The sequence below is a fragment of the Pipistrellus hanaki genome (genome assembly GCF_964339955.1).
Source record: "Pipistrellus hanaki genome assembly, chromosome: 2".
Taxonomy (NCBI): domain Eukaryota; kingdom Metazoa; phylum Chordata; class Mammalia; order Chiroptera; family Vespertilionidae; genus Pipistrellus; species Pipistrellus hanaki.
Window position 1 is genome coordinate 184,566,166 of NC_140504.1, and position 23,875 is coordinate 184,590,040.

A 23,875-nucleotide genomic window follows, 5' to 3' on the forward strand; every position below is an offset into this window, starting at 1 on the left:
TGCCAGACAGAGCCTGGCACTCAGCAGGGCACTTGATGGCAGATGTGTGGGGAGGATTCAGTTCCCAGTGAAATCCATGCAGGGATTTTGCACAACCTCCGTATTTGCTATCCCACGTCTTCCAGACACTGTGACGGCTCTGGGAGGACAGGGGGAGTTTGTTGTGTGCATTTTCAGTAAGCCAGTGCCAGGCACATAAGAGGAGCTAAAAGGACATGACATTACCTAAGAAAGTGACTTCTAAAGCATTGGGCCAGGAATCAGAGATAGGGATCCAGTCCTGAATTTGCTTCTAACTCTCCGGGGTCCTTCGGCAGCCCATCCTTTCCCTGCCCCTCTGGAATTCATTGTCCCTGTGTGTACAATGTGGGGAAGGGTCAGGTCAGTGGTTCTTAGCTCTGTTGGTAAATTAGAACGAATCTCAGACTTAAAATAATGGGTGAGTGCCGGAGACCCACCTCCGACCAATTAAAATGGAATCCCTGGGTGGGGCATCGGTCGTTTTTAAAAGTATCTTGGGTGCCTCTAATGTATAGGCAGAACTAAGAACCTCTGAGCTAGATGATCTCTTTTAAGCTCTGCAATCACATTCCAGCATGCTCCTAAGCACAAAGACAGGCAGGGCCCTCTGGGGCTACACCTGCCCACCAGACACGGGTCCCGCTTCTGTCTGCTTTGCTATACCCTCGCTGTGGAGGCTTATCTTTGCCCCAGGCTATCAGCATCAGCAGGGTGAGTGAAAGCTTTGGATGTCACACATGCGGAAGCACATAAAAAATGGACCACCATGGTCTTTTTACTGTCTCTAGTTTTGCCTTTTCCAGAATGTCATATAGTTGGAATCATAGTGTGGCTTTCAGACTGGCCTTTTTCACTGAGCAACATGCATTTCAAGTTCCTCCATGTCTCTGGCTAGAGCTCATTTCCTTTTGTCACTGAATAATATTCCATTGTATGGCCGTACCACAGTTTATCCATTTCCATTTTGAAGGACTTATTGGTTGCTTCCAGAATTTGGCAATTATGACTGAAGCTGCTATAAACAATCATGGAGGTTTTTGCATGGACCCAAGTTTTCAATTCATTTAGGTGCATACTAAGGAGAGCAATTGCTGGATCCTAGGGCAAGGCTACATTCCTTTGTAACTGCCAAACTGTCTTTCAAAGTGGCTGTACCATTCTGCTTTCACGCCAGCAAGGAGTGAGAGTTCCTGTTGCTCCATATCCTTTGGTCTTGTCGCTTTTTTATTCTAGCCATCCTCAAGGTGTATAGTAGTATTTCATTGATTTAATTTATAATTCCCGAATGACCTAACGTTGAGCATCTTTTCATTTTTATTAAGTCAACTGTATGTCCTCTTTGGTAAGATTTTTATTCAGATCTTCTGCCCAGTTTTTTAAATTGGGTTGTTTTCATATTGTTAAGAGTCTTTTTTTGTTTTTGTTTTTGTATATTATGGATGTAAGTCCTTTATCTGATGCATTTTGCAAATTATTTTCTCCTAAGTACTTCCTTTTTATTGAAGGGCAGCTGATGAGGGCTGACAAGGTGGAGCACGGTGAATGATTCTGTATGCCAGTGTAATGGTGGATACACGATATCATGCATTTGTCAAGACTGACAGAACTGTACAATACAAAGGGTGAACTCTAAAGACTGTGGTTAATAATAATGTATCAATTTTGGTTCATTAATTGTAACAAATATGCCATACTAGGGCAAGATGTTAACAATAGGGGAAACTTAATCAGGGAGAAAGGAGGTATCTGGGACTCTACTATCTGCTCAATTTTCTGTAGGCCTAAAACTATATATATTTTTAAAAAGTAGTAACTCCAGAATCCGAGCTGCAGAGAGTTTAGGAACGCCGGTCAATGGACCTATATCTGTGCTACAAGAATACAACATATGTCGACATTACCAGACCAAGAAGTTTTCACACTATCCCCAAATCAAACGGTCAGAAAATTTATAAAAATCAACTGGAATATCTATAAATAAATAAATAAATAAATAAATAAATAAATAAAGTAGTAACTCCAAAAGAAAGGGAACTCCTAGTGACATATTCCATTGGCTCCTCCTTGCTCACAGGATGAAGCCCACAGTCTCTCACCAAGCCCGGGGAGCCTCCACAGTGTGACCGCTCCTTCATCCACGGGCCACCCGCCCTCTGCAGGGCAGCTGAACTGAGCTCCTCAGGCTCCGGCAGGGATTCTGGGACTTTGCACTTCACCCTCTTGGCCTGGAACATTGTCTTTCCCTTGCCTGGTCAGCAAATGCTTTGAAAAAGCTGCTGCAGACGTCATTGGGGAACACAGAGGAGTGACCCCAGCCCACAGCACTTGCTTCCAGCAGGGCAGCTTCTCTGCCAGTCTCCTGTTCGAAGCTGAGCATACCCCGCTGGCCCCAGCCTGGTTTTCAAATGAGCAAACAGGAAAAATAATAAAACTTCAGTAGTGAAACTATCGCTCCTACAGTACTGAGGCACAGTTCCCAAGCTGTGCATCAAGGCACCTCAGGGTGCCACATTGAATTCACAGGGGGCACAGGAGAAGGTTTAAAATTTGAGATAGTCAACATCTGTTGGCGATGGAGAGAACTACTACCCTGTTTCCCCGAAAATAAGACAGTGTCTTATATTAATTTTTTCTCCCAAAGTTGCGCTAGGTCTTATTTTCAGGGGATGTCTTATCTTTCCATGCGCTAGGTCTTATTTTCGGGGAAACACGGTAGTTCAAGGTAGTTCCGTTTCATCAGTAGGCTGTGCTACATTCTTTTAATGTCCTCTTTGAGAGCCTGCGTTTCCAGTGGCTGCTGTCATAAAAAGCAAATAAAAGTCAGTGTGCAACCGGAAAGGAGGGTGGTGTTTCCAATCTGACTGGAGTTGGACATGTTTCTCAGTGCCGAACAAGCACACGGATTCCACCGATTATCGTAGTTATTTAAGAAATAAATAAAAATGTTGTTTCATTTATATATAGTATTTTTAAAATGACAACTGGCTTGGTAAGACATAAATTCTTATTGATTCAACTACTTAATAAGTCAAATTGTAAGGTATTTATTTTGGGTTAGGGGCTCTATGAAAAAAATGACTGAGACTCTAATGGTGGGGGTAAGGGAAAGTGGAGAAGGTTTGGGAACCCCTGGTCTAAGGAATCCTCCGAACCCTGAAGGCTGTGAAATAAATTCAGTGGGTTATCACCAGTATTTTTTCTCATTAATAAAATAGAATGGTAAATATTGTAGAACACATTGCATGTAGCAAGGGTATTTTTGTATAAAACGTATGTTCATTGTATATATACACAAATAAGAATAGGTATCTTACGTTGCAATGTAAAACGTCTATTTCTTGTTTAGGTTCTAATTGAAAAGTCTGAAAAACCACTAAGATCCTAACCTCCTTATTTTACGGATGAGAAAACAGCCCGGAGAGTGAGAGCTGATTACTGCAAATCAGAGCCAGCCACCAGTGAGCGCCAGGCTCTGGACTGAGCCCTGCTAGGCTGGGCGGCCATCTCACAGGCACCCTCCCAGCAGGCCTCATCTGCCTGCTAGAGGTGTGGTTACTCAAGGTCACAGAGCTACAGAGGTGAGGGGGTAGGTACCCTCACTTTGGTCCCAATACCCGTTTGCACCACACAAATGCAACCAGCCATACCTAGAACAAAACGGTTTTAATCAATCGCGTCACCCTCACTCTCCTGGGAGCGGAGCAACAAAAAGGCTCGGCTCCTGCCCCCAGAGAACAGTAAGGCTTATGTGTCTCTCCACACTGCAGGGCCAGGGCCAGACAGGCAGGGCGCAGTGGGGAGGAGGGAGGGAAGGTGGGTGGAAAGCAGGGAGAGAGGAAATGGTGGGCAGCTGGAACACAGGAAAGCAAAGGGGCCCCTGCTGGTCTGTGGGCCCAGGGCCCAGCCCCAATACTCCCGGCTCTCCCCTCCTTGGCTGGAGAAAGGTCATGAAGAAGAGACAGGGGAGCAAGTCCCAGCAGCAGGAGGAGCAGCAGCTGTTTCCTTCGCCAATAAATAGACTTCATTACCAAGGAGAGGAGAGGGTGGAAAGAGGGCTGGGTGGGAGGGGGAGAGAAGCTGCCACCTGTGTTGCTGGGATTAAAGCAATGACGAGATAGTGCCAGACCCCCCACCACTATCCTCACCCCCCCTGTCTTCTCAAAACTGTGAGAAAGCTTTTAACATGGCCCTCCTGTCTCCAGGGCTGCTCTGAAGCCTGACTGAGAGGAGGCACCTGGCAGAGGCAGGGGGGAGGGAGGGAGAAAAGGAAGGGGGCTGCTTCTCCCCAGAGGCTGCAGCTGGAGGGCTGGAGCCAAGTAAGCACTGAGGGGAGGGAGGAGGGAGAGGGGAGGAAGGATGAACCAACTACTGGGAGCAGCTCCTGAGCTGAGAGCCAAGGAGGCAGGGGAGGGGGGCTTGGTGAGTGGTGGGGTGACCGCTGCATCCAGTGTAAAGCTTGGGCTGCTGAGGAGGGAGGGGACTGAGTTAAGGACTTTCCCATCTGAGTGGCTCAGGAGACTCCCCCTCCTCCCCCAGAGCAGCAGGGGACAGAGAAAAGCCATCACTTCTTTGGTCTTTGTGGCGGCTCTGCATGTGGGGTGAGAGGAAGGGGAGAGAGGGCAAGAAGGGCCCTTAGCAGGGAGCCCCGCCTCAGCAAGAGTAGGCCTGGCTGGGAGCTCTGGCAGAAAGGTCACAGTGAGGCCAGGAGCGCCTGAGAAAGGAGTGGGCGTAGTGTGGAAGGGCTGGCACGGGTGGGCAGGGTATAGTGTGGTGCCCCCTTTCCCCCACCCAGGTCCTCAGGAAAGGCGGAGTACCCAGAGGGGGCCAGTGAGAGCAGGCACAGTGGCCTGGCCTTGCCCACACCAGGTCCAGGGCTCCCATCCTTCCTTCTGCTTCCAGCCTGACACAGTGGCTCTGCAGGGAGGGTGGAGCCCGTCCTTGTTCAGAGCCTTCCCTGAAGACCACGGAGGAGGGAGCTAGCCTTGCCAGCCAGGGAGCAAGAGTGGCAACAGGTCAAGGCTAGCCCTTATGGACCGGACTCCAGTCCCCTTCCTGCTGCCACCAGAAGGCAGGGCAGCCCTGAAGACAGCTTCAGCCCGGCCTCCAGCCGGAGGCAGCCGGAGCCTCCAGGGACCTGGGAGGGGAGGTGGGGGCAAAGGGAGGGGCTTCCCCTCCTGCTCTTTTGCTCAGGGCTGGGGTCAGTCAAGGGCAATCTGCCCCAAAGTCTGAAAGCCAGCAAACTGCAGCAATCCCCACCCCCAATGCCAAACTAACAAACAAAACAGGGGAAACAAAAAAATGGGGTGGGGGGAAGACAAACCAAAACAGACCCCCTGCCCTCCTGCCCAGGGTGGAGGTCCAGCCGGTGGCAGGGGCTGCGGACCGGGCCGAGGGTCTAGCTGGGCCGGCACTGCACCTGGCCCTCAGAGCTGTCCTCGTCGTCAGAGGCCCCGGCTCCCCCGCTGCTCAGGCCGGTGATCCGGTAGCCCATGTTGAGCAGCATCACTTCCAACGGGTCTGCGTTCATGCGCCGCTGGTTGGCCTGGGACGCGCCCTCCATGTCCTCCACCACTCTGCCCGTGAGGTCTTCGCTCTGGGGAGGGACACCGGGATGTACAGGAGAGGCACACACACGTGCAGGGGGCATGCACGCAGACTGAGCTATACATATGGAAGAGGATGTGCACACCAGATGCCTGTGGGTTTATATCGGTTTGTCCATATGTGTACATGGAGAGAAGGAACATACACACTGGAATATGCATGGGACACCCACCACGACATATGTGAGGGATACCCACACGGGAAGGGACACAACACCCTGAGATATATGTAAGGGATCCACATGCTGGGATAGACACTGGGGGGAATACACACATCAGTGTACACATGGGCTGGCCTGCACCAGAACATGACTGGTACATACCACAGCAGGGCATGTACACAGGGGACCATGCATGGGCATATGTGAGGGAGGACACATACTGGGTACACCTAGGGAGGGGGTACAGACACAGCTCCCCATTCTTTGCTATTGCCACTCTCAACAGCCCTTCCTTTATCTTTCTTTTCCTTTCCCTGAAGGCTCTCTTTAAAATTCGAAGAGAACTGACTTTGGAATTAGACACCACCTGCTTCTGTTTTGCCAGCTGGGAAGAGGGAGGTGGTGGGACAGAGGCCCTGGAAGCCTCAGGCTGGCCCAGCTGGCGACCCGCCCTGGGAGTGGAAGGGGCCACACTGTCCTCTTACGCAGCCTTTGAGGTGGTGCTGTCACTCCCATTCCCGCGTGGCAATGACAAAAACCTGGGTCAGAGATGGTTAAGTCCCCTCGGCAGGAAGTGAAGGGACCAGGATTCACACCTAGGTGTGCCAGACTCCAAAGCCTGAACACTTCCATGTGACTGAGGGAGAGGCCTCCGCACAGCTTCTGGGAACACACCACAGCGTTACGAGGACGGGTACCTGGGAGTCCGGGTCCCCTTCTCATGACCGGTACGGAGCTGGCCTGGCTCCCTCCCTGCCCTCTTACTGTGCCCGGGAGACATCTTCTCAGCCTGCTCACACCATGGCCTCAAAGGCAGCTCTTGGCCCGGAACTGGGAGAACTCACTGGCCCCACCTTCATAACCTTGAGCCCTCGAGTGAGAACTCACTCACTTCCGTGGGACCCATTTCCTCCCAACCCTCCCAGGCTCAGCCCGAGGCCCTGCACAGGGCCATCCCTGCCCTCCACACTGCCTGGCTTCGCCCCCTCGCTGCCCCCTCACCTCTGGCCGGGGATTCCACAGCCGCACGACGGGGTCGATGCCGCTGGTGGCCAGGAGGCAGTAGCTGGGGTGCGGCTGCAGGCAGTTGACAATGGACTCGTCCCCCTGGAGCACGCGGACTAGGTTGGTGGTCTCCTTTTCCCAGATGAAGAAGGAGCCATCGTCAGAGCCACTGACGATGTACTGAGCGTTGCTGGCGGGGGGTGGCAAAGGGCAGGGAGGTCAGGTGGGGTACTGCCCTACAGCCTCAAGGAGAGGCTGTGTGGCTTAGGGCAAGGGAGCTCGGGAATTCTGTATCTGCTCAGCCCCCAAACTCCAGGGTCTTCACTTGACTCCGCACATGGTAGTCCTCCCAAACTGCAGGGCTCCGGTCTCTGTTTAAGTGTTCTCTTAACTCAGAGCCAGGGAATGCCTGGGTCCCTCCAAGTGACTCTCCCCAAACTATATCCTAAGCTCCCTGGATGCCAGGATCGGGTCGTGTGTCTCTGGGAACACCGTCTAAGCCAGGGGTCCTCAAACTTTTTAAAGTGGGGGCCAGATCACGGTCCCTCAGAGAGCTGGAGGGCCGGACTATATGAACTACTAATTCCTACTGTAACACCTTGGCTGCACTCACTGCCCAAAAAACCTGGTGGGCAGGATCAGACTCCCCTGGGGGCTGCATGTGGCCCACGGGCCGTAGTTTGAAGACCCCTGGTCTAAGCCTTCCTTCAGTGGCCCTGCCTTCCCGGACTGAGACCCCACCTTTTACACACTGTGGACAGTTAGGGGGATCTTGGTGGAGAGATTCTAGACCCACGTTCATGTGTTTTACCTACCAAAGTGTAACATCTACAAAGGAGGGTGGGGGTGATGGTGTGTGGGACACGAGCTGTCCTTCAGTACCGGAGGCACTGTTCTGACCATGATAGATGTGCCAAGTCTGCCAGCCTCTGAGGGCCCCTGCCTCATACCTCCAGCAGGAGGAGGCTCCCAGCACCCAGATAAGGAAACCAAGCTCCACACATGGAGGGAGGAGGGGTGGGAGATGGAGGAACAGAGCAGGCACTGCGCTGGATGCGCTTGTGAATTACCTCATTAGTGCTCCTCCCTGTGGCTCCATGGGTGGGGGTTGGGTTTTATTTTACATGTAAAGAAACTGAGGCCCACAGAGGTGGAGCCATTTGCCCCAGGGTACAGAGGCAGGACTGGGACTTGAGACTTTTCTAGAAAAAGTATGCCCTCACGCCCCCCAACCTCCTCCTGCCCAGTCGGGTGCCCTGCTGCCCTTCAAGGCCTCAGACCTGCCGAAGAAGTTGGCCTCCTTGATGTCCGTGGTGGTGTTGCAGTGGCCGCAGTAGCGGAACTGGTAGTCGTAGCTCCGTTCCCGCAGCACCATCTCATCCTCCGAGATGGAGTCCTTGCGGCTCGTGCTGCGGAGGCGGACGGGGCCCCCGCCCCCGCCAGCTCCCTTCTTCTCCTCTGGGGGGAGAGCAAGGAAGGGTGAGGGGCCAGGCCCTCTCCCCTCTCCCCCGTTTTCAGTCCGAGCACTGGCAGTGTAGGCTACCGCCCTCTACCCGCCCTAGAAAACTGGGAACGATCGGGAGAGAAGCTTCTTTGGACCCAGTCCTTGAGGGCATTAAAGACGAGACCTCTGATGCCAGGAGAGCCTTGGCTCAGGTCCCTGAATAATGTCGGGAAGCCCCAAGGATGCACAGGCACAAGGCCTGTTTCTGTGGAGGGGAGAGGCAGGGAGGGTGGGTGAAGCACTACCAAGAAAGTTCGAAGGGTTGATTTTTCTAAACAGAGCCGAGCCCTTCCTTTCTAGAAGACAAGTCATCATGGATCCCAACTGAGGCACTGATGGGTTAAGGGCCTTCGGTAAAATCACACCAGTTTTCTCAGTGCCTTGTTCCTGCCTGCTTCAGGGCCTTTGCAGGTGCCAGTCCCTCTGCCAGGAACTATTCACCTCCCATAACTGCACTTTGTATCTAGTTAACTCTTCCTTCTCACCTTGAGATCTCAGCTTAAATGTTTGTAGAACCCCAGGCTGCCGTCAAGCCCTCCCCCATCTACCTACACCACATCAGGTCCCCATGGCACTCATCCCACTCTTAGTTTCTCCTTCATCCCTTGGTTCCATCACTAGGCTGCAAACTCCGTGGATGCAGAAATCCCATCTGACTTGTTCACAGCTGTATTCCCCGGACAGCACAGGGCCTGGCACATGGTAAATGCTTGATAACTTGCAGTAAACGGATCACTGGCATGGTTAATACATTCAAAGGGGAGAGGCAGGAGTCCATTTCTGCCTCCAGTGAGCTCACCTTCGTTTATAGTCCACACTACAATCACCCAGCCTGCTCTCCACAGCCAATGGGGTGAGCTGAGCAGACCTTCCAATGCTCTCTGTGCACGAGAGGCAGCAGGCTCAGAGGCTGTGCTCTGCCCAAGGTCACATGGTCACCACATGTGGCAGAGCGGAGATGGAACCCGAGGCTCCACACCCTGCATCCAAGGCATTTCCACTGCCCTCTGCTGTCGTCTCTGCTGCAAGTGTGCCAACAGGAACAAGCACAACCCCGGCAGCTGCCCCTCACTCAGATGCCCAAGGCCCTGTCTGTGAGGGGTGAGAATGCCCTGCAACCCACACATCCTGACTGGGCTTGGCCTACTCTTATCCCGAGTCCCAGGCACTACGCCAGGTAGGCTATTGCTATTTCCTCACTTTCAGATGAGGAAACTGAGTCTCAGAGAAACCAAGTGAGTGTCTCAAGGTCACATGGCTTCTGAATCAGCATCTGAACCAGGCCTCTCTAACCCCAGAACCAGGTCCTCCCCAGAATGAGATGTAGCACCGCAAGCAGGAAGAGTGACGGCAGCGCCTCCTCAGTGCCCACTCACCACTGTCGTTTTTGGAGAAGAGGGCGGCCGTGATGTCACGGCCCAACGCATCACAAGCGCTGCTGTGGGCCTGCTCCGGGAACTTCCCTTTGAAGTCATCCAGGCACTCCAGGGCCTCAGCCACGTACTTGAGCTCAAAGAGGCAGCGGGCCAGGCGGAAGTGTGCCTTCAGGTGGCATGGGTTTAGGGAGATGGCCTTGAGGCAGTCTCTCAGGGCGTCGTAGTGGTCACCATCCCTGGATAAGAGAGTGTGGCTTGGAGGTGGGGCCACATGGCAAGCAAAGAATCATCCTCACCCAGTCCCCGCTTTCAGTCCATCTCTGACAGATCTCAGAGCACGGGTACTTGGGGATGAAGAGAGTCTTGGCTCAGCCCAGGAGACCAAGTATTTTTAAGGAGGCAAGCCAGGAACCCTGAGGTCTTGGGGGTGGGGTGGAGATGAGTGTATGGCAAAACCCAGTGTCAGGCTGCCCTCTGCTGGACACAACATGCTCCTGCGTGCCCGTTCGCCCCAGGCACCCGCAGCTCTGCAGCAGAAGGCCTGGCATCTTGCCCATCTCAGGCTCCCCAAGCCCTCCTCTCTCTTCCTCCACGCACTCCTCAAATCTCCTGTCTGGCCTTCAAAGCCATGTCCAAGGCAGGGAGCCCTCAAGGACACTTCTGTGGTCTGGGGAAGCCAGAAGTGCCAGGCGGGAGACTTAGGGTCTGACCAGCAGGCAGTAAGCTCTCGGCCAGACCCCCCTCTGTCCTGGCTGACTGATCCACAGCAGCTGTGGCCTCTACCTCCTAGGGCTGTAGGATGGGGCCTGACAGACTGGCAGAGTCAGCTTTCTGGAAGCTGGTGGTGGTGGTGGTGGTGGTGGTGGTGGCGACAAGCACACCAGGAGCTACAAATCGTCACTGAAGTATGGGTGAAGGGAAATGGAAATGTCTCTTTGTGGAGGAGGAAGAGGGGCGGGGTCAAAGAAGCCCCTCCTCCCACCCACCCTGTGCCAGAATGTAAGACACACACTCCCCTGCACCCTCAGACGGTTCCCACCTCTCATCTGGAGAGCCAGCCGATCACAGGAGCCACTTCTCCTGTGGGAGCTATATCATTCCCTTCTGGGCATAAGACCCAACTCTGCCAACCAGGGCTCCCAGACCAGAGCTGGTGGCTCCTCCACCGAGCACAGCTCACAAGCCCCGTGCACACGTCCTCCTGACCCTTCTCTCCTACAGCACTCAGGGGAGATCCGTCCCTGCAGCAGCCATGCTCAGACCAAGAACAAGCAGCTGAGCAGTGTGGGGCAGGAAGCAGGCGGGTGCTTCCATGGTTTGGCCAGTGTCAGAACCGGTGGCTGTGATGAGGGAGCCGGCGCTTTTAGAAGCCAATTACCACCTGCAAGGTGCCCCCCACCCCGAGCTCCTGAGGAGAGCCAGCCAGAGACCAGCCAGGAGCCAGGGGCGACAGCTCCCACTGCACCCAGGAGCAGATGGCAGCCCTGGGGAGCCGGGCTGGGACAGGACGTGACATTCTAGGGGTCACTGGCAGGCATGTGAGAGACAATGAGGAGAGCGCAGCCTGGCCCCAGGGCTCACCCATCCAGACGAGCTGCCAGATCAATCTCCCTGAAAGGACAGCCCTCAGCACGTCCCTCTTCTGCTCAAAACTCCTCAGTAGCTGCCCATCATCCACTGAATCGAGGCCAAAACACAGCCACGGCCCTGCATTCCAAGTCCTTCCTAGGCCAGCCCCAGGCTACCTCGCAGACTCATCTCCTGCCAGTCCCTTCCCAACCCTCTGCTCCAGCCAAATGGATTTGTTGTGCTGCAAATAAGCTCTCCAGACAGTCCCCCACCCCCCAGCCTTTGTTCATACCATTTCATCTCCCTGGGAATGTCCTTCCCCCACAGTCCCCTCCTCCTTTTCATCTCCTTGTCTCAGCCTGCCCACACTCAAAGCCCATTCAGCACCACATCTTCCTGATGCTTTCCTGATTGATGCCCAACTGAAGTGACCCAACCTTTTTTTTTGAATGGTCAAACCATTCCAAAGGACCTACTGCTTCCTGCCTCTTTTTTTTTTTTTTTTTTTTTTTTTTAAATATATTTTATTGATTTTGTACAGAGAGGAAGGGAGAGAGATAGAGAGTTAGAAACATCGATGAGAGAGAGTCATCGATCAGCTGCCTCTTGCACACCCCCTACCGGGGATGCGCCCGCAACCAAGGTACATGCCCCTGACCAGAATCGAACCCGGGTCCCTTCAGTCCCCAAGCCGACGCTCTATCCATTGAGCCAAACCGGTCCTGGCTGCTTCCTGCCTCTTTGATGACGGACCATGTCCCTGTCTTTGTCCCCTGTCCAGAGGCTGGGCGCTCCGGGGCACAATAACTTGAGTGGCAACTTTGTGTCCCTGGTACCCAGTGCATAGAAGGAGCTCAGAGAACATGTCGATGGCACCCACGGGTCGGGAATTTATCAGCCTCTCTTAGCAGGACCTACCCTACTGCTGGGACAGGGAGGTGAAACACCTCAGGCTGGCCCTCCAACAGCCATCTCCTGGATTTGGCTGCCATCTGAGCCCTGGCAAGCTCCTGATGCCTCGGCTAAGGCCTGTGGGGTAGCACCTTCCCAAACCCCCACCCACCATCCTGCTGACTTGGGTGGGTTTCTTAAGCTTCTCTCTCTGGCCTGCCTAGTTGCAGCCAGACGATGGCACACCAGCTGGCCTGTCTGTCTGGGCAGAGCCGACGGATGCCAGACGGAGCAGAAATGGCTGTGGGCCCAGCTCTATCCATCTCTAGTCCTGGCCCTGGCTGGGGGATGGGGTCTGCCTGTCTGCTTGCCTGCTGGTGCTGCAGGCAGAAAGGGCTGGGGGCCCTGAGGATTCCCAAAGATAAAGGTTCTTTAAGATATGGACCTACTTCTTTACCACTGGCCACTACAACCCAGCACGACCCACAGCCAGCTTCGGACACCTGGGATCCTGTTTGTGTTCTGTCCAAAGGGTTTAAGAGCCAGGAAAGCACTCCCCAAGGTCAAGGAGCGGCAGAATCATTTCAGACAAATATTAACTGAATTTACCAAACACCTCATTTCCATCTAGCAAGATTTAACTGCTCCTGCAAAGTCCAACTCTAGGCCCAATTCTCCAACAGTTGGGATTAACCATTCTCTCAATTCCTACTTCCCCAGTGACCACAGCACTTAGTAACAAAGCACCACATTGAAGCTGCTTGTGTGCATATCCTACTCAACTGTGAGCTTCCCTGGTGCTTGAGACATCCTGACTAACGGGCCGGTGTCTGCCCACCCCCAGCCTAGAGGAGGGGAGGAGAGGCCTGGGCCCAAGAAGCCTTAGGAGGCTGCAGGATGTTACTACCACCACCCAGGGCTCTATCAGGCCCATTGCCTTTATCCCTCGCCCTGGCCCAGGCCCACTCACCACTTGCGCTTCATGTAGGCAGCAGCTCGGTTCCCGTAGAGCATGGCGTTGTGAGGGGCCCTCTGCACAGCCTTGCTGTAAAGCTGAATGGCCTGGGTCCACTGCTGGCAGGCAAAAGCCTCGTTGGCTTGCTGTTTCACACGCTCCAGGTATGGGGGCAGCTCTACCTGGGGGCTGTGGGGGATGCAGAGCCACGTCAGGCCATCCAGAGAAGATCGGAGCAGACCCTCAGGAAGCCTGTCGCCGTATCTGAGGGTCACCAGGCTTTCTCGGCCTTTGGGATCTGCACTGTCATCTAGAAGGGGGGCCCACTCCTGTCCTTGGCCTGAGTTACTGTGACAGGTGATGGGTACAATTCCAGATACTCTGAGCCAGTAAACAAACAATTGAAGCATAAATGAAGCTGTTCTAGACAGGTTTAAGGCAATTTTTAACCAAACTCTTGGGCATGATAGTAGCTGACCCCACCTGCCTCTATACTGAGCCGAACCTTGTAACCACCCAAGTCCCTCCCATGGATCTCTAGAAAGAATTCTGTTTCTCTCAAGGGCTAGAGGACTTGAAAACCTCTGTATCCAAAGCCCAGCACAGGACCTGACAGAGAACAGAGGTCAGAAGACGCTCTGGGATGGAGGAAAATATAATAGGAGAGGCCCACCTGTGTGGGGCCCTTTGGGAAGGAGCTCATGAGAAGAGGCACTTAGCTTCTGGGTCCTGACTACAGCTTCTGGTTCAAGAGGCCGGAGCTTCAGTCTGAGCATGACTGGAGTTCAACCAGGTAGGAGTGGCACTGGGACCACTAATCACCCTCCAGAAAATTATGTGCCCCAGGCCTGGCTCTGGGTTGTGTACTGGGTAGGGGTCAGGAGGAAGGGTTGTAAGACATACTCCTCCCTCTAGTTTATAGATGTAATTGAAGATGTAATTGAGAGGATTGGACACGTGAGCTGGCCTCACCTCACATATCCCCTGCTCTCTGGCAGCCGGAAGCCATTGCTGTGAAGGTGCAGGCCGTTGGACACGCCGTTGGACACACCATTGGTGGACATCTTGCCATTCTGAACTTCTGGCAGGGGAGGGGGAGAAACGAATAGCAACAACTCAGGAAGAGGTCCTCATATCTCTTTGGCAGCCCTCTAGCTTCCATCACAGGGTCTGTTGGTTCCATTGTGACACCACCCTCCCAGAGTAAGATCTATTCCCAGAAAGCAAGTTTTTTTGCAGAGTGGCAGGCAAGGGCATAAAGAAAATCATGTGCGCCCTCTGCTGGCTGAAGAGGAACACAGCTTCAACTTGACATTGCCCTTAGCTGGAGTTGGGATTGGAATAGGAGTTGGGGGTGCAGACTTGTCTAAAACAACTTTAGGCTCCAGTAAGAAATCAATGAGGAGATTGATCTAGGACAATAAGGGAAGGGAAACTATATCAGGTCCTCAAGAGCCAACCATGGGAAGAACTTGTCTGTTCAGAGGGAAGTGAAAAGGGCTGTGGCACAAATCCCTTTGACAGATTTCTGCGACCTGTTATCTTCTTTTTTACTGTACAGGCAGTGTATGTCAGAAAATCTACTCCTTTTGGAGGATCACAGCCACAGCCCGAGGAATGGGGCAGGTTTCTTAGCTGAGGGGGCACACACTCAAGTTCCCAGTAGGTACTCTAAAGACACCCCAAGGGAGAACTTACCCCCTGAGGAGTGGCATTTTCTAGGCAAGAGGAACGTGTATGGCCGCTGCTTGTAAGTCAGGTCAAACAAATAGACCTAGAGGGGAGGGGACAAGAGAAACGGAGGCTGTGAGGTAGGCATGTGGCCAAGCAAGGCCTGGGTGCCCTCAGGAACACACTGAGTGTTGAGCAGGGAACCACTGAGCCAGGCCGGAAGGGGTTTCTATGGAGCAACCCTGAGTCAGGAAAGTCTTCCTAGTTCCTGCTGGAAATACTGTCATTAGTTAGAATCACGTTTAAGTTGAAAAGGTCACCAGAGGTCACAAAGTAAAATGACTCATTTTACAGATAGGAAAAATAAAGCCTGAAAAGAGAAGCAATTTACCAAAAATAACACTACTAATTACTTCCCTCAGTAAATATTGTCTATTATTACTTAACATTTATTTATTTATTTATTTATTTATTTTTATTTTATTTTATTGATTTTGTACAGAGAGGAAGGAAGAGAGATAGAGAGTTAGAAACATCGATGAGAGAGTCATCGATCAGCTGCCTCTTGCACACCCCCTACTGGGGATATGCCTGCAACCAAGGAACATGCCCTTGACCGGAATCGAACCCGGGACCTTTCAGTCCCCAAGCCGATGTTCTATCCATTGAGCCAAACCGGTCCCGGCTACTTAACATTTATTGACTTCCTACTTTGCTCCAGTAACTTTAGTTGTTTTATATGACATCTGATTTCCTCCTAGAAACCCTCCCAGGAAGAGGTACTATTATCATCATCCCCTTTATATATGAAGAAATGTACACTCAAGAGTTTACTTTATCCAGGGCCATAAAAGCAGCATGTGACACAGCCAGGACCCAAAACCAAGCTCTTAACCACTCTGCTAGACTGCCTCTTCACTCATCCTTATGCTACCTTTAGGCCAGATGATGGCTCAGCAATCTGAAGCCAGAGTTCTATTCTGAACTCAGGCACTCACCTATTCTCCATCCCGTCTCTTTTGTACCAAATCATACCTTACCTTGTAATGTCATCAATTGTTTCACTTGCTGTGTCTCCCCTGTTAGCCTGAGATGCGTTATATTTTGCATGTGTCTCCCTCATATTTTTGATAATGCTAGTCCCAGAGTATCTTTGTAAAATAAATGAATTTATGCAAGGCTTAATAAATATCCTGAGAACCTGCAAACAAAAGGTTTAGCAACCTGCCATTATCAGAGAACACTTCCCAGAGCTTATCCTAAACCAGAGCCTGGCTGTATGCCTAAACCCCAAGATCTCCTCCTAGGAAAACAGCAGATGAGGAAACCAAGGCTCAGAGGAAAAAAAAAAAAAAAGAGAGAGAGAGAGAGAGAGAGAGAGAGGGAGAGAGAGAGAGAGAGAGAGAGAGGGAGAGAGAGGGAGGGAGAGTTGTTCCAAGTCACTGTACACAGCGGGTAAACAGAAGGTCAGCGTTTGAAGATAGGTCTGTCAGATCTAAAACTTAGGGCACCTGTCAGGGAATTCCAATGATATTATATCATTCCCACATTTCACTAGAATGGCATTTACAATAAGGCTTCTTGTCTGCATCATGGACGTGAGGTACACAGCCCTGGCTGCTGGGTATGGTGTTGGGGGTGGGGGGCAGAGCCAAATTGGCCAGTCGTACATACCTGCTCCCCTCCCATGTTGACCAGCAGCTCTGTGCCACTGGGGCTAAAGGTCACATAGGTGGCAACCAGCACTCTCAGGCGGTTGTTGTAGTCAGGCAGCTTCACTGGCAGGTGACCTGCGGGGAACAGTCCAGTCATTCTGGTGTGAGGCTCCCAGAACCCCAAAAAAGGGGTCAGAGAGTTGTGTGAAATCAGCCATATGATGATAGCAATCATCTTCAGCATAAAAACAGCAACAAGTGTTTAGCCCTTACCATATGGGCTGGGCTACTTTATGTGCTTTATATCATTTGGTCATTATAAACCTATTTTAGAGAAAAGAAATTATGATCCATCAAGGGTCAATAATTTGCCAAAGGTCACATGATGGCTGGTTAATGGCAGTCAGAATTAAAGCCCAAGTATGCCGAACTCTCAAGCTCTTGCTCTGGACCACTGTGCCACACCACCTCCCTGCCCTGCCCCAGGGTAAGTCAGCACCCAGCCAAGAGTTTGGGGCCAGAACTGGGCTCAGACCTACCTGCTACGTAATACTGGGCTGCACCATCCGGAAGGGGCTTCTGCCGGTCACAGAAAGTGTGCACGCCTGCAGAAGGGCTCTGCTTCATGCTCTTTCTGGTGGGAAGGCAAACCATACAGGTTACAATGCCTAGCACTCCCCCTGGCTAGATCAGACCACATTCCCTAGAGGAAAACCCAAGTTTGTATCCTTGAGAGAAACAGAAATACCTTCTTCTTTATGTCCACCAAAATTATATTTTTCTTATTTCTAAAACAAGCATGAATTAAAGGTATTTTTAAAAAAATATATTTTATTGATTTTGTACAGAGAGGAAGGGAGAGAGATAGAGAGTTAGAAACATCGATGAGAGAGAGTCATTGATCAGCTGCCTCTTGCACACCCCCTACTGGGGATGTGCCTGCAACCAAGGTACATGCCCTTGACCAGAATCGAACCTGGGACCCTTCAGTCCCCAAGCCGACGTTCTATCCATTAAGCCAAACCGGTCTCAGCTAAAGGTATTTTTTAAAAAAATTACACAAATTAACCTGTATAATTCTGTTAGCCAGCTTCATCCCAATAAATTCAATAAAAAGAAAAAAAATTATTTTTTTAATCATAAAAATTAAAAAACCCACCTCCAAAAGAAGAGGGCGTGGCAATGAGGGAAAGAAGCAGCGGTTCCACAGGAGGCCAAGCCGTTCATACCTGTGGTTGTGGATCATGCGGATGTCGTAGAGCCTCACGAAGGGCCCGCTGGCCCCTACCGCCAGGCAGTTGTTGTCCTGGGGGTTGACAGTGAGGCACTTGGCCTCCACCAGCTGGCCACAGTACTCTGTCAGGTCAATCAGCACTTCCGAGTGTTTGCTGTTCTCGCGAAGGTCATACTGTCTGTGAGAGAGGACAGAGTTAGGGGCTGGGGTCTGGGTCCCTGTGTTGAAGGCAGAGAAGAAACCAAAGCCTTGCTATGCAAGGTGAGTGGGAGGGGCTCTGGGCCAGTTTGTAAATAATAAGAATGTCAAAACCACTCATTTCTTGAGTGCCCATTGTGTGCCAGGCCCTGTAGCAGTCTTCTCACACAGTGTTTTATTCTAACATAACTCAAGGTAAACACTACCGTACCTTAAAAAAAATATAACCAAAACCCCAAAACATGTCAGAATTATTGCTAAATACTATTACTACTGATTACTAACACTTAGTGAGAAATTGCTTTGTGTCCAGTATTGTCCCTCAGTGTTGCACATGCATTTCCTAATTAAATCCTCATGCCATCCCTTGGTACCATTAGAACGCTGAGGTTCAAAGCGGTTAAATAACCTGCCTGGGACAGCACTGCTAGTAAATGGAGAGCTGGGATAGCTTCCTACGACTGCTCTCTCTTTAATTCTAATTCTTGTTGTACTAAATCTCATAGGAAACAAAAGAAGTATGGAGGTGACAAAAAAGAGAATCTGGAGATTATCTAAGAGCTACCTAGAAATGCCAAGTGCCAACAGAAGCCCAAGAGTTTCATCCAGGTAGGTGGCAAAGGTCATGCCAAACATCTACCTGGCAGCAATACACACCCATCATTGCAACCTGGGGAGCTGTTTTGCTGCTACTACACAGGCACAGGCAGTGACCTCGTCACTGTTTGCCTTATCTTTCCAGCTCAAAACCGCAGTGATTCCTCAATATTTTCAGCATGAATGTACTTTTAGTTTACTTTTTCCAAACTTTTCAAGATCTGATTTCACATCCCTCCCCAACCTTGTTCCTCAGTGTTCTAAACGTGGGTCAATAACACTACAATACTCTCTATCCTGTACATGCCATGTTTACCCCTGCCTTCACAAACTGTGCTCAAGCTGGGAGCCACTCTGCTTTACCTTGCCCATCCAAATCCCTTCTATTCTGGAAGGCAGTTTATGTTTACTCTCTAGTAGGACACCTCCCCTGACTCTGCTGCGCCCAAGTGCTGAGGCTCTCCTACACAGGATCCTCGATGCTCAGCTTCTACCTGCTGTCCTGACACGCCCTGGTCAGTCACGGTCAGCAAGTGCAATGTAGAATTGTATTCACAAGTGCTTTCTGTCTTAAGTATAGCAGGTCCTCAAATATCATTTTTGTGTGTGTGTGTTTTTATTGTTGTCCTTCAATGTTGTTTCATTATAATGCTGAAAAGATTCTTAGCTCTTGTTTATATCAATGAGGCTATGGTAAAATTGGTTTCCTTATATGTCATTTCACTTAAAGTCACAGAACCTATAAATGACATTAAATGAAGACTTACTAAACTATGCTAAGGTTTTACTGGCACTATCTCAATTTCAATGCTCAGGCCAACAGGGAGATATTATGATGATTCCCATTTTATATATGAGGAAACTGAGGTTCAGTGGTGAAGTGACTTGCCCCAGTCAAACACTGAGTGACAGAGGCAGGACTTGACCCTAGGTCTGGGTGATTTCAGTGCCCTGCTTCTAATTTCTGTTACAGTTTATACACAGCTTAGCTACCCCTTCTCTGTAACAGGGGAGAAGGCACAAGGTCCTACCGAGTTTTAAGGGAGACAGTTAAGGCAGATTGGGGAGATAAGGAAAAGTTCTAAGGTCATATCTGAAGAGAGGAGTTAAAGGACAATGAGACCATTTTAGGATGAAGGGAAGTAGAGGCATAGGCGTGACAATACTGGCCTCTGGTAAAGGGGACAGTCCACTTCGTTATTTCTGGATGACTCTCCCCCTTACAGGCACATGCCCACTGACCAGCTGTTCAAGAGAAATGTATCAAATGTCTCTATGTGCCAGGCACTGTGCTGGGCTCTAGGACCACCACCAAGACAAGACAGACATGGAGCTGCTCTGAGAGAGTGTACCATTCAGTGAAGGATACAGACAAAAAAGGTAAACCAACAAGTAAATAAAATAACTATAGACGATGCCTAGAGTAACAGAGGCGACCATAGGGCACTGAGACAAAGAATAACGGGGGAGGGGTCTACTTTAGGGTGGTCAGAGAAGGTGCTTCTGAGAAGGTGACTCTTAAGCAGATCTCCTTAGGGTAAGAAAGGGACAGACGCGGGAAGAGCTGAGTACAGAGAAAACCAGCCAGAGGGAACGGCGGTGTGAAAGCCCCGAGGAGGCAGACACTGCATTGAGGTGGTGGGAGGCCTGCACGCCTGGGTGTGGTGCAGGAGAGGGAAGAGAGTGGGAAGGTGAGAGCAGGGGAAGCAAACGCTCCCAGCTGAGTTTGTCCACAGACAGCTCTGGGCGGACTAATGAGGCTGGACTCTGCTGGAGGGAAGGAGTCAGGCCTGTGGAAGGAAGTGGTGTGGACAGGTGGGAGGGAGGAGCCAACATGCAGAGAGAGAGCCACCGGCCCCATCAACGCCTCAGGCCCTTACCGGATCAGCCCGTCCTCGGCAGCACTCCAGAACGTGTTGGGCCACATGGGGGCCGTGGCGATGCGCTTCACCCGGTTGGTGTGGTCTCCAAACATGTGGATCGTCTCCTTCACTGTCAGGTCGTGGACATGCACCTTGGAGTCGGCTGCCCCCGTGATCAAAATGCGGTCCCCAGCGTGAGGCAGGAACTGCTCGGAGAGATTGAACGAGAGATTGCAGGTGGTGGGGGTCGGGCTGGCCATACGAGGAGACTGGCCTGCATGTTAGTGCCCTCTTTTTCTTTCCGTATCAGGTAAGAACATGAGCCCACCCGAGACAACCCACCAGGAAAACTTTGAACTCGAACATCAGTCCTCAGGCCTAAAGGTCAAAATCGGGGCTGCACCTTTATTTTGCCAGAGTCGTCCTCACCTGACTAGACTACCTAAGGAAAAATTTTCCTGATTCTCCCACAGGTAAGGGCTGAGTCCATGATAATCATAGCTGTTACCACCATGTGCTTGACAACAGGGCAAGTACTTTATCTTATTGATAGTTCAGATAAAATAACCCCATTAAAAACTGAGGTTTGGCAAACATTCAGCAGGACTGTCTGACTCCCATAAGCCATACAGCCTCATGACCCCTATTGAATAGCCTGGGGGTTAAGTAACAAATCAGTCTTAAAATGAAAAGGACTTTCAGTGTTTTAAGGGAGTGTGTGTTTAAAATTGGTTCTAGTATTTCTGGAGAACAATCTGGCAATAGGTAGCAAAGATAAAAACTATTTCTATTTTTTGTTCCAAAATTTCTAGTTCTGAGAAATGATTCCAAAAGGGAAAATGCAGAAATGCTCAGAACAGAACTCATTATAATGACAAATGCTGGAAACGGCTCAAATGCCAGGCCTTGGGAAAGGGCTGAGCACCAGGAGGATACATCTCAGTGTGAGCCCTGGCCAGTGTGGCTCCGGTTGATTGGTGGGTTCAATTCCTGGTCAGGGCACATACCCAGGTTATGGCTTTGATCCTCGATAGGGCGACAACTGATTGATATTTCTGAAATTGATGTTTCTCTCTCTCCCTTCTGCTCTCTTAAAAAAGAGAGAGAGAGAGAGAACCCTCACCATTCTGATGAACCCCCATCATTCTTATTATTTTGTCTAGTATTGAAAACAATACTAGACATAATAATAAGAACAAAACAGCTACATAATTTGTATAACAGTAATTCCTAAAACAATCCTCACCTGAGAATATACTTATTAATTTTGGAGAGGAGAGAAACATCAACATGAGAAATATGGGTAGGTTGCCTCCTATGTGTGCCTTGACAATGGATTAAACCCACAATTTAGCTATGTGCCCTGACCTGGAATCAAACCCTGAGAACTTTTGGTGTATGGGACGACACTCCAACCAATTGAGCCACACTGGCCAGGTCTGAATAATAATTTTTTAAAATATATTTTATTGATTTTTAACAGAAAGGAAGGGAGAGAGATAGAGAGCTAGAAACATCGATGAGAGAGAAACATTGGCCAGCTGTCTCTTGCATCCCCCTACCGGGGATGTGCCCACAACCAATGTACATGCCCTTGACCGGAATCGAACCTGGGACCTTTCAGTCCGCAGACCGACGCTCTACCACTGAGCCAAACCGGCTTCGGCTGAATAATAATTTTTTTAAAGTATGCTGTTCTAGCCCTGACTGGTTTGGCTCAGTGGATAGAGCGTTGGCCTGCGGACTGAAGGGTCCCAGATTCAATTCCGGTCAAGGGCATGTACTTTGGTTTCCGGCACATCCCCAGTAGAGGGTGTGCAGAAGGTAGCTGATTGATGTTTCTCTCTCATCGATGTTCCTGGCTCTCCCTCTCCCTTCCTCTCTGTAAAAAAATCAATAAAACATATTTAAAAATAAATAAATAAATAAATAAATAAATAAATAAATAAAGTATGCTGTCTATTACCAATGTTGAGGAAAAGAAATATTTGGATGTGGTGTTGAGTTCTCTTTTTTGAGTTCAAAAGATCGAATTATCTTTTTTTCTGAATTGAAGTTTCTCGAAACCCACAAGGCTGAATAGTGTGTGCGTGTGTGTGTGTATACACAACACTGCATTCAAACAACTAAACCCACTTGACTTAAATGTTCATGCAAAAGCAACAATTCTCTTTTCCACACATACTACTCTAATGACTCACTAGGGTAAGAGCAAGATGAAATAGATGGAATTTAATAATTTTAGGGACAACTAGTAGTTTTAATTGGTATTTTTATTGATCTCAGAGAAGATGGGAGAGAGAGATAGAAACATCAACGATGAGAGAGAAGCATTGATAGGCTGCCTCCGGCACATCCCCAACTGGGGATCAAGCCCAAAACCTAGGCATGTGCCCTTGACTGGAATCGAACCTGGAAACCTTCGGTCCACAAGCTGAAGCTCTGTCCCCTTAGCCAAACTAGCTAGGGCACAACTAGTAGTCTTTAATCCTGTCGAGACGGCACATACTCTATGCACAAAAGAAATAACAGAACCCTTGGGAAGAACCTGTGGCCGCTGCCACACTTGTCACTGCAGCAGCCACCAGGGGGAAGTCGTGTGTTAAACACAGGGGTGGGCAAAAGTAGGTTTACAGTTGTGAGTATACCAAGTTTATTCTTGTACTATTATTTATTAATTATTACACTGTTTCTATATGAACAACTATAAACTCACTTTTTCCCACTCCTGTAAGTATATCTAGTGTTTTATTAACAAAGAGGGAAAAATCCTCTTCCACACTATATATATTTTTTTTTAACAGAAGAGGAGGCTAACGGTCTGTGAATATAACTGCCTCGCTCAAAGTCTTACTACTAGCGAGTATCAAGGCCATTGTCAAATTCTGGTCTCTGAACTGAACCTTTTGTGCTCTAGGATGCAAAATTTAGGTCCTTTCCCCAGGTCTGACCTCACAGACTCAAAGTGGTCCAAAAACTTTTCAGAGGCAGAAAGCAGTCTCTATCTGCCATGAAAGAGGTGAATCAGAATTGTTCCGTCTCTAAAATAGCAGAAATTCATCTAGGATTTGTCCCTGGGCCAGAGAGGAGAATCACAGCTTGGAAAAGAGGCAGGGTTTAGGGAAATAAGTAGGGTTTGTGCTCTTGAATTTGCCTTCTTCAAGTATGTTATAATTCTTCTTGATATTAACTTGGAAAGGACAGCCTCACTCTCACATACACCCATAACAGAATTTCAGAGCTGCAAAGGTTCTTAAAGGTCTTTTTCTCCAACGTTAAACCTGGCAGATAAAGTTCCCAGCAAGCAGAACACCTCAGTGCTAATACATTAGCTACATCCTCAGAGGGCCCATTCTACATTTTTCAAATTGCTCTAAGCATTAGACATTTCTTTCCTTCATCAGGCATGCCTTTGCTTCTGTGGACTTACAGCTGTTGTGCTAGGTCTATTATCTGGGATCAAAAAGGACAAGGTTCATGCCACTTCCACATAATAGGTCTCCCGAGGTCTGAGGGCACTTGTAAGGCCCTTTCCCACCTCTCCTTTCCACCACAAAACCCGCAGACCCATTT

At 50.1% G+C, this 23,875-nt stretch overlaps 1 protein-coding gene across 1 annotated transcript in view; it reads right to left on the bottom strand.

Moving 5' to 3' along the window:
• Positions 1–3,669: 3,669 nt before the first annotated feature.
• The window catches only part of WDTC1 (WD and tetratricopeptide repeats 1), a 51,906-nt gene continuing 31,700 nt past the window's right edge, over positions 3,670–23,875 (bottom strand). Inside the window, exons 6-16 of the mRNA XM_084874946.1 lie at positions 20,321–20,508; positions 17,641–17,823; positions 16,951–17,045; positions 16,431–16,546; positions 14,784–14,859; positions 14,058–14,166; positions 13,101–13,274; positions 9,671–9,906; positions 8,071–8,248; positions 6,788–6,980; positions 3,670–5,614 (exon numbers count right to left, since the gene is read on the bottom strand). Of these exons, the coding sequence (XP_084731072.1) occupies positions 5,417–5,614; positions 6,788–6,980; positions 8,071–8,248; positions 9,671–9,906; positions 13,101–13,274; positions 14,058–14,166; positions 14,784–14,859; positions 16,431–16,546; positions 16,951–17,045; positions 17,641–17,823; positions 20,321–20,508 (1,746 nt within the window). The 3' untranslated portion in view covers positions 3,670–5,416. The remainder of the gene's footprint in view (positions 5,615–6,787; positions 6,981–8,070; positions 8,249–9,670; positions 9,907–13,100; positions 13,275–14,057; positions 14,167–14,783; positions 14,860–16,430; positions 16,547–16,950; positions 17,046–17,640; positions 17,824–20,320; positions 20,509–23,875) is intronic.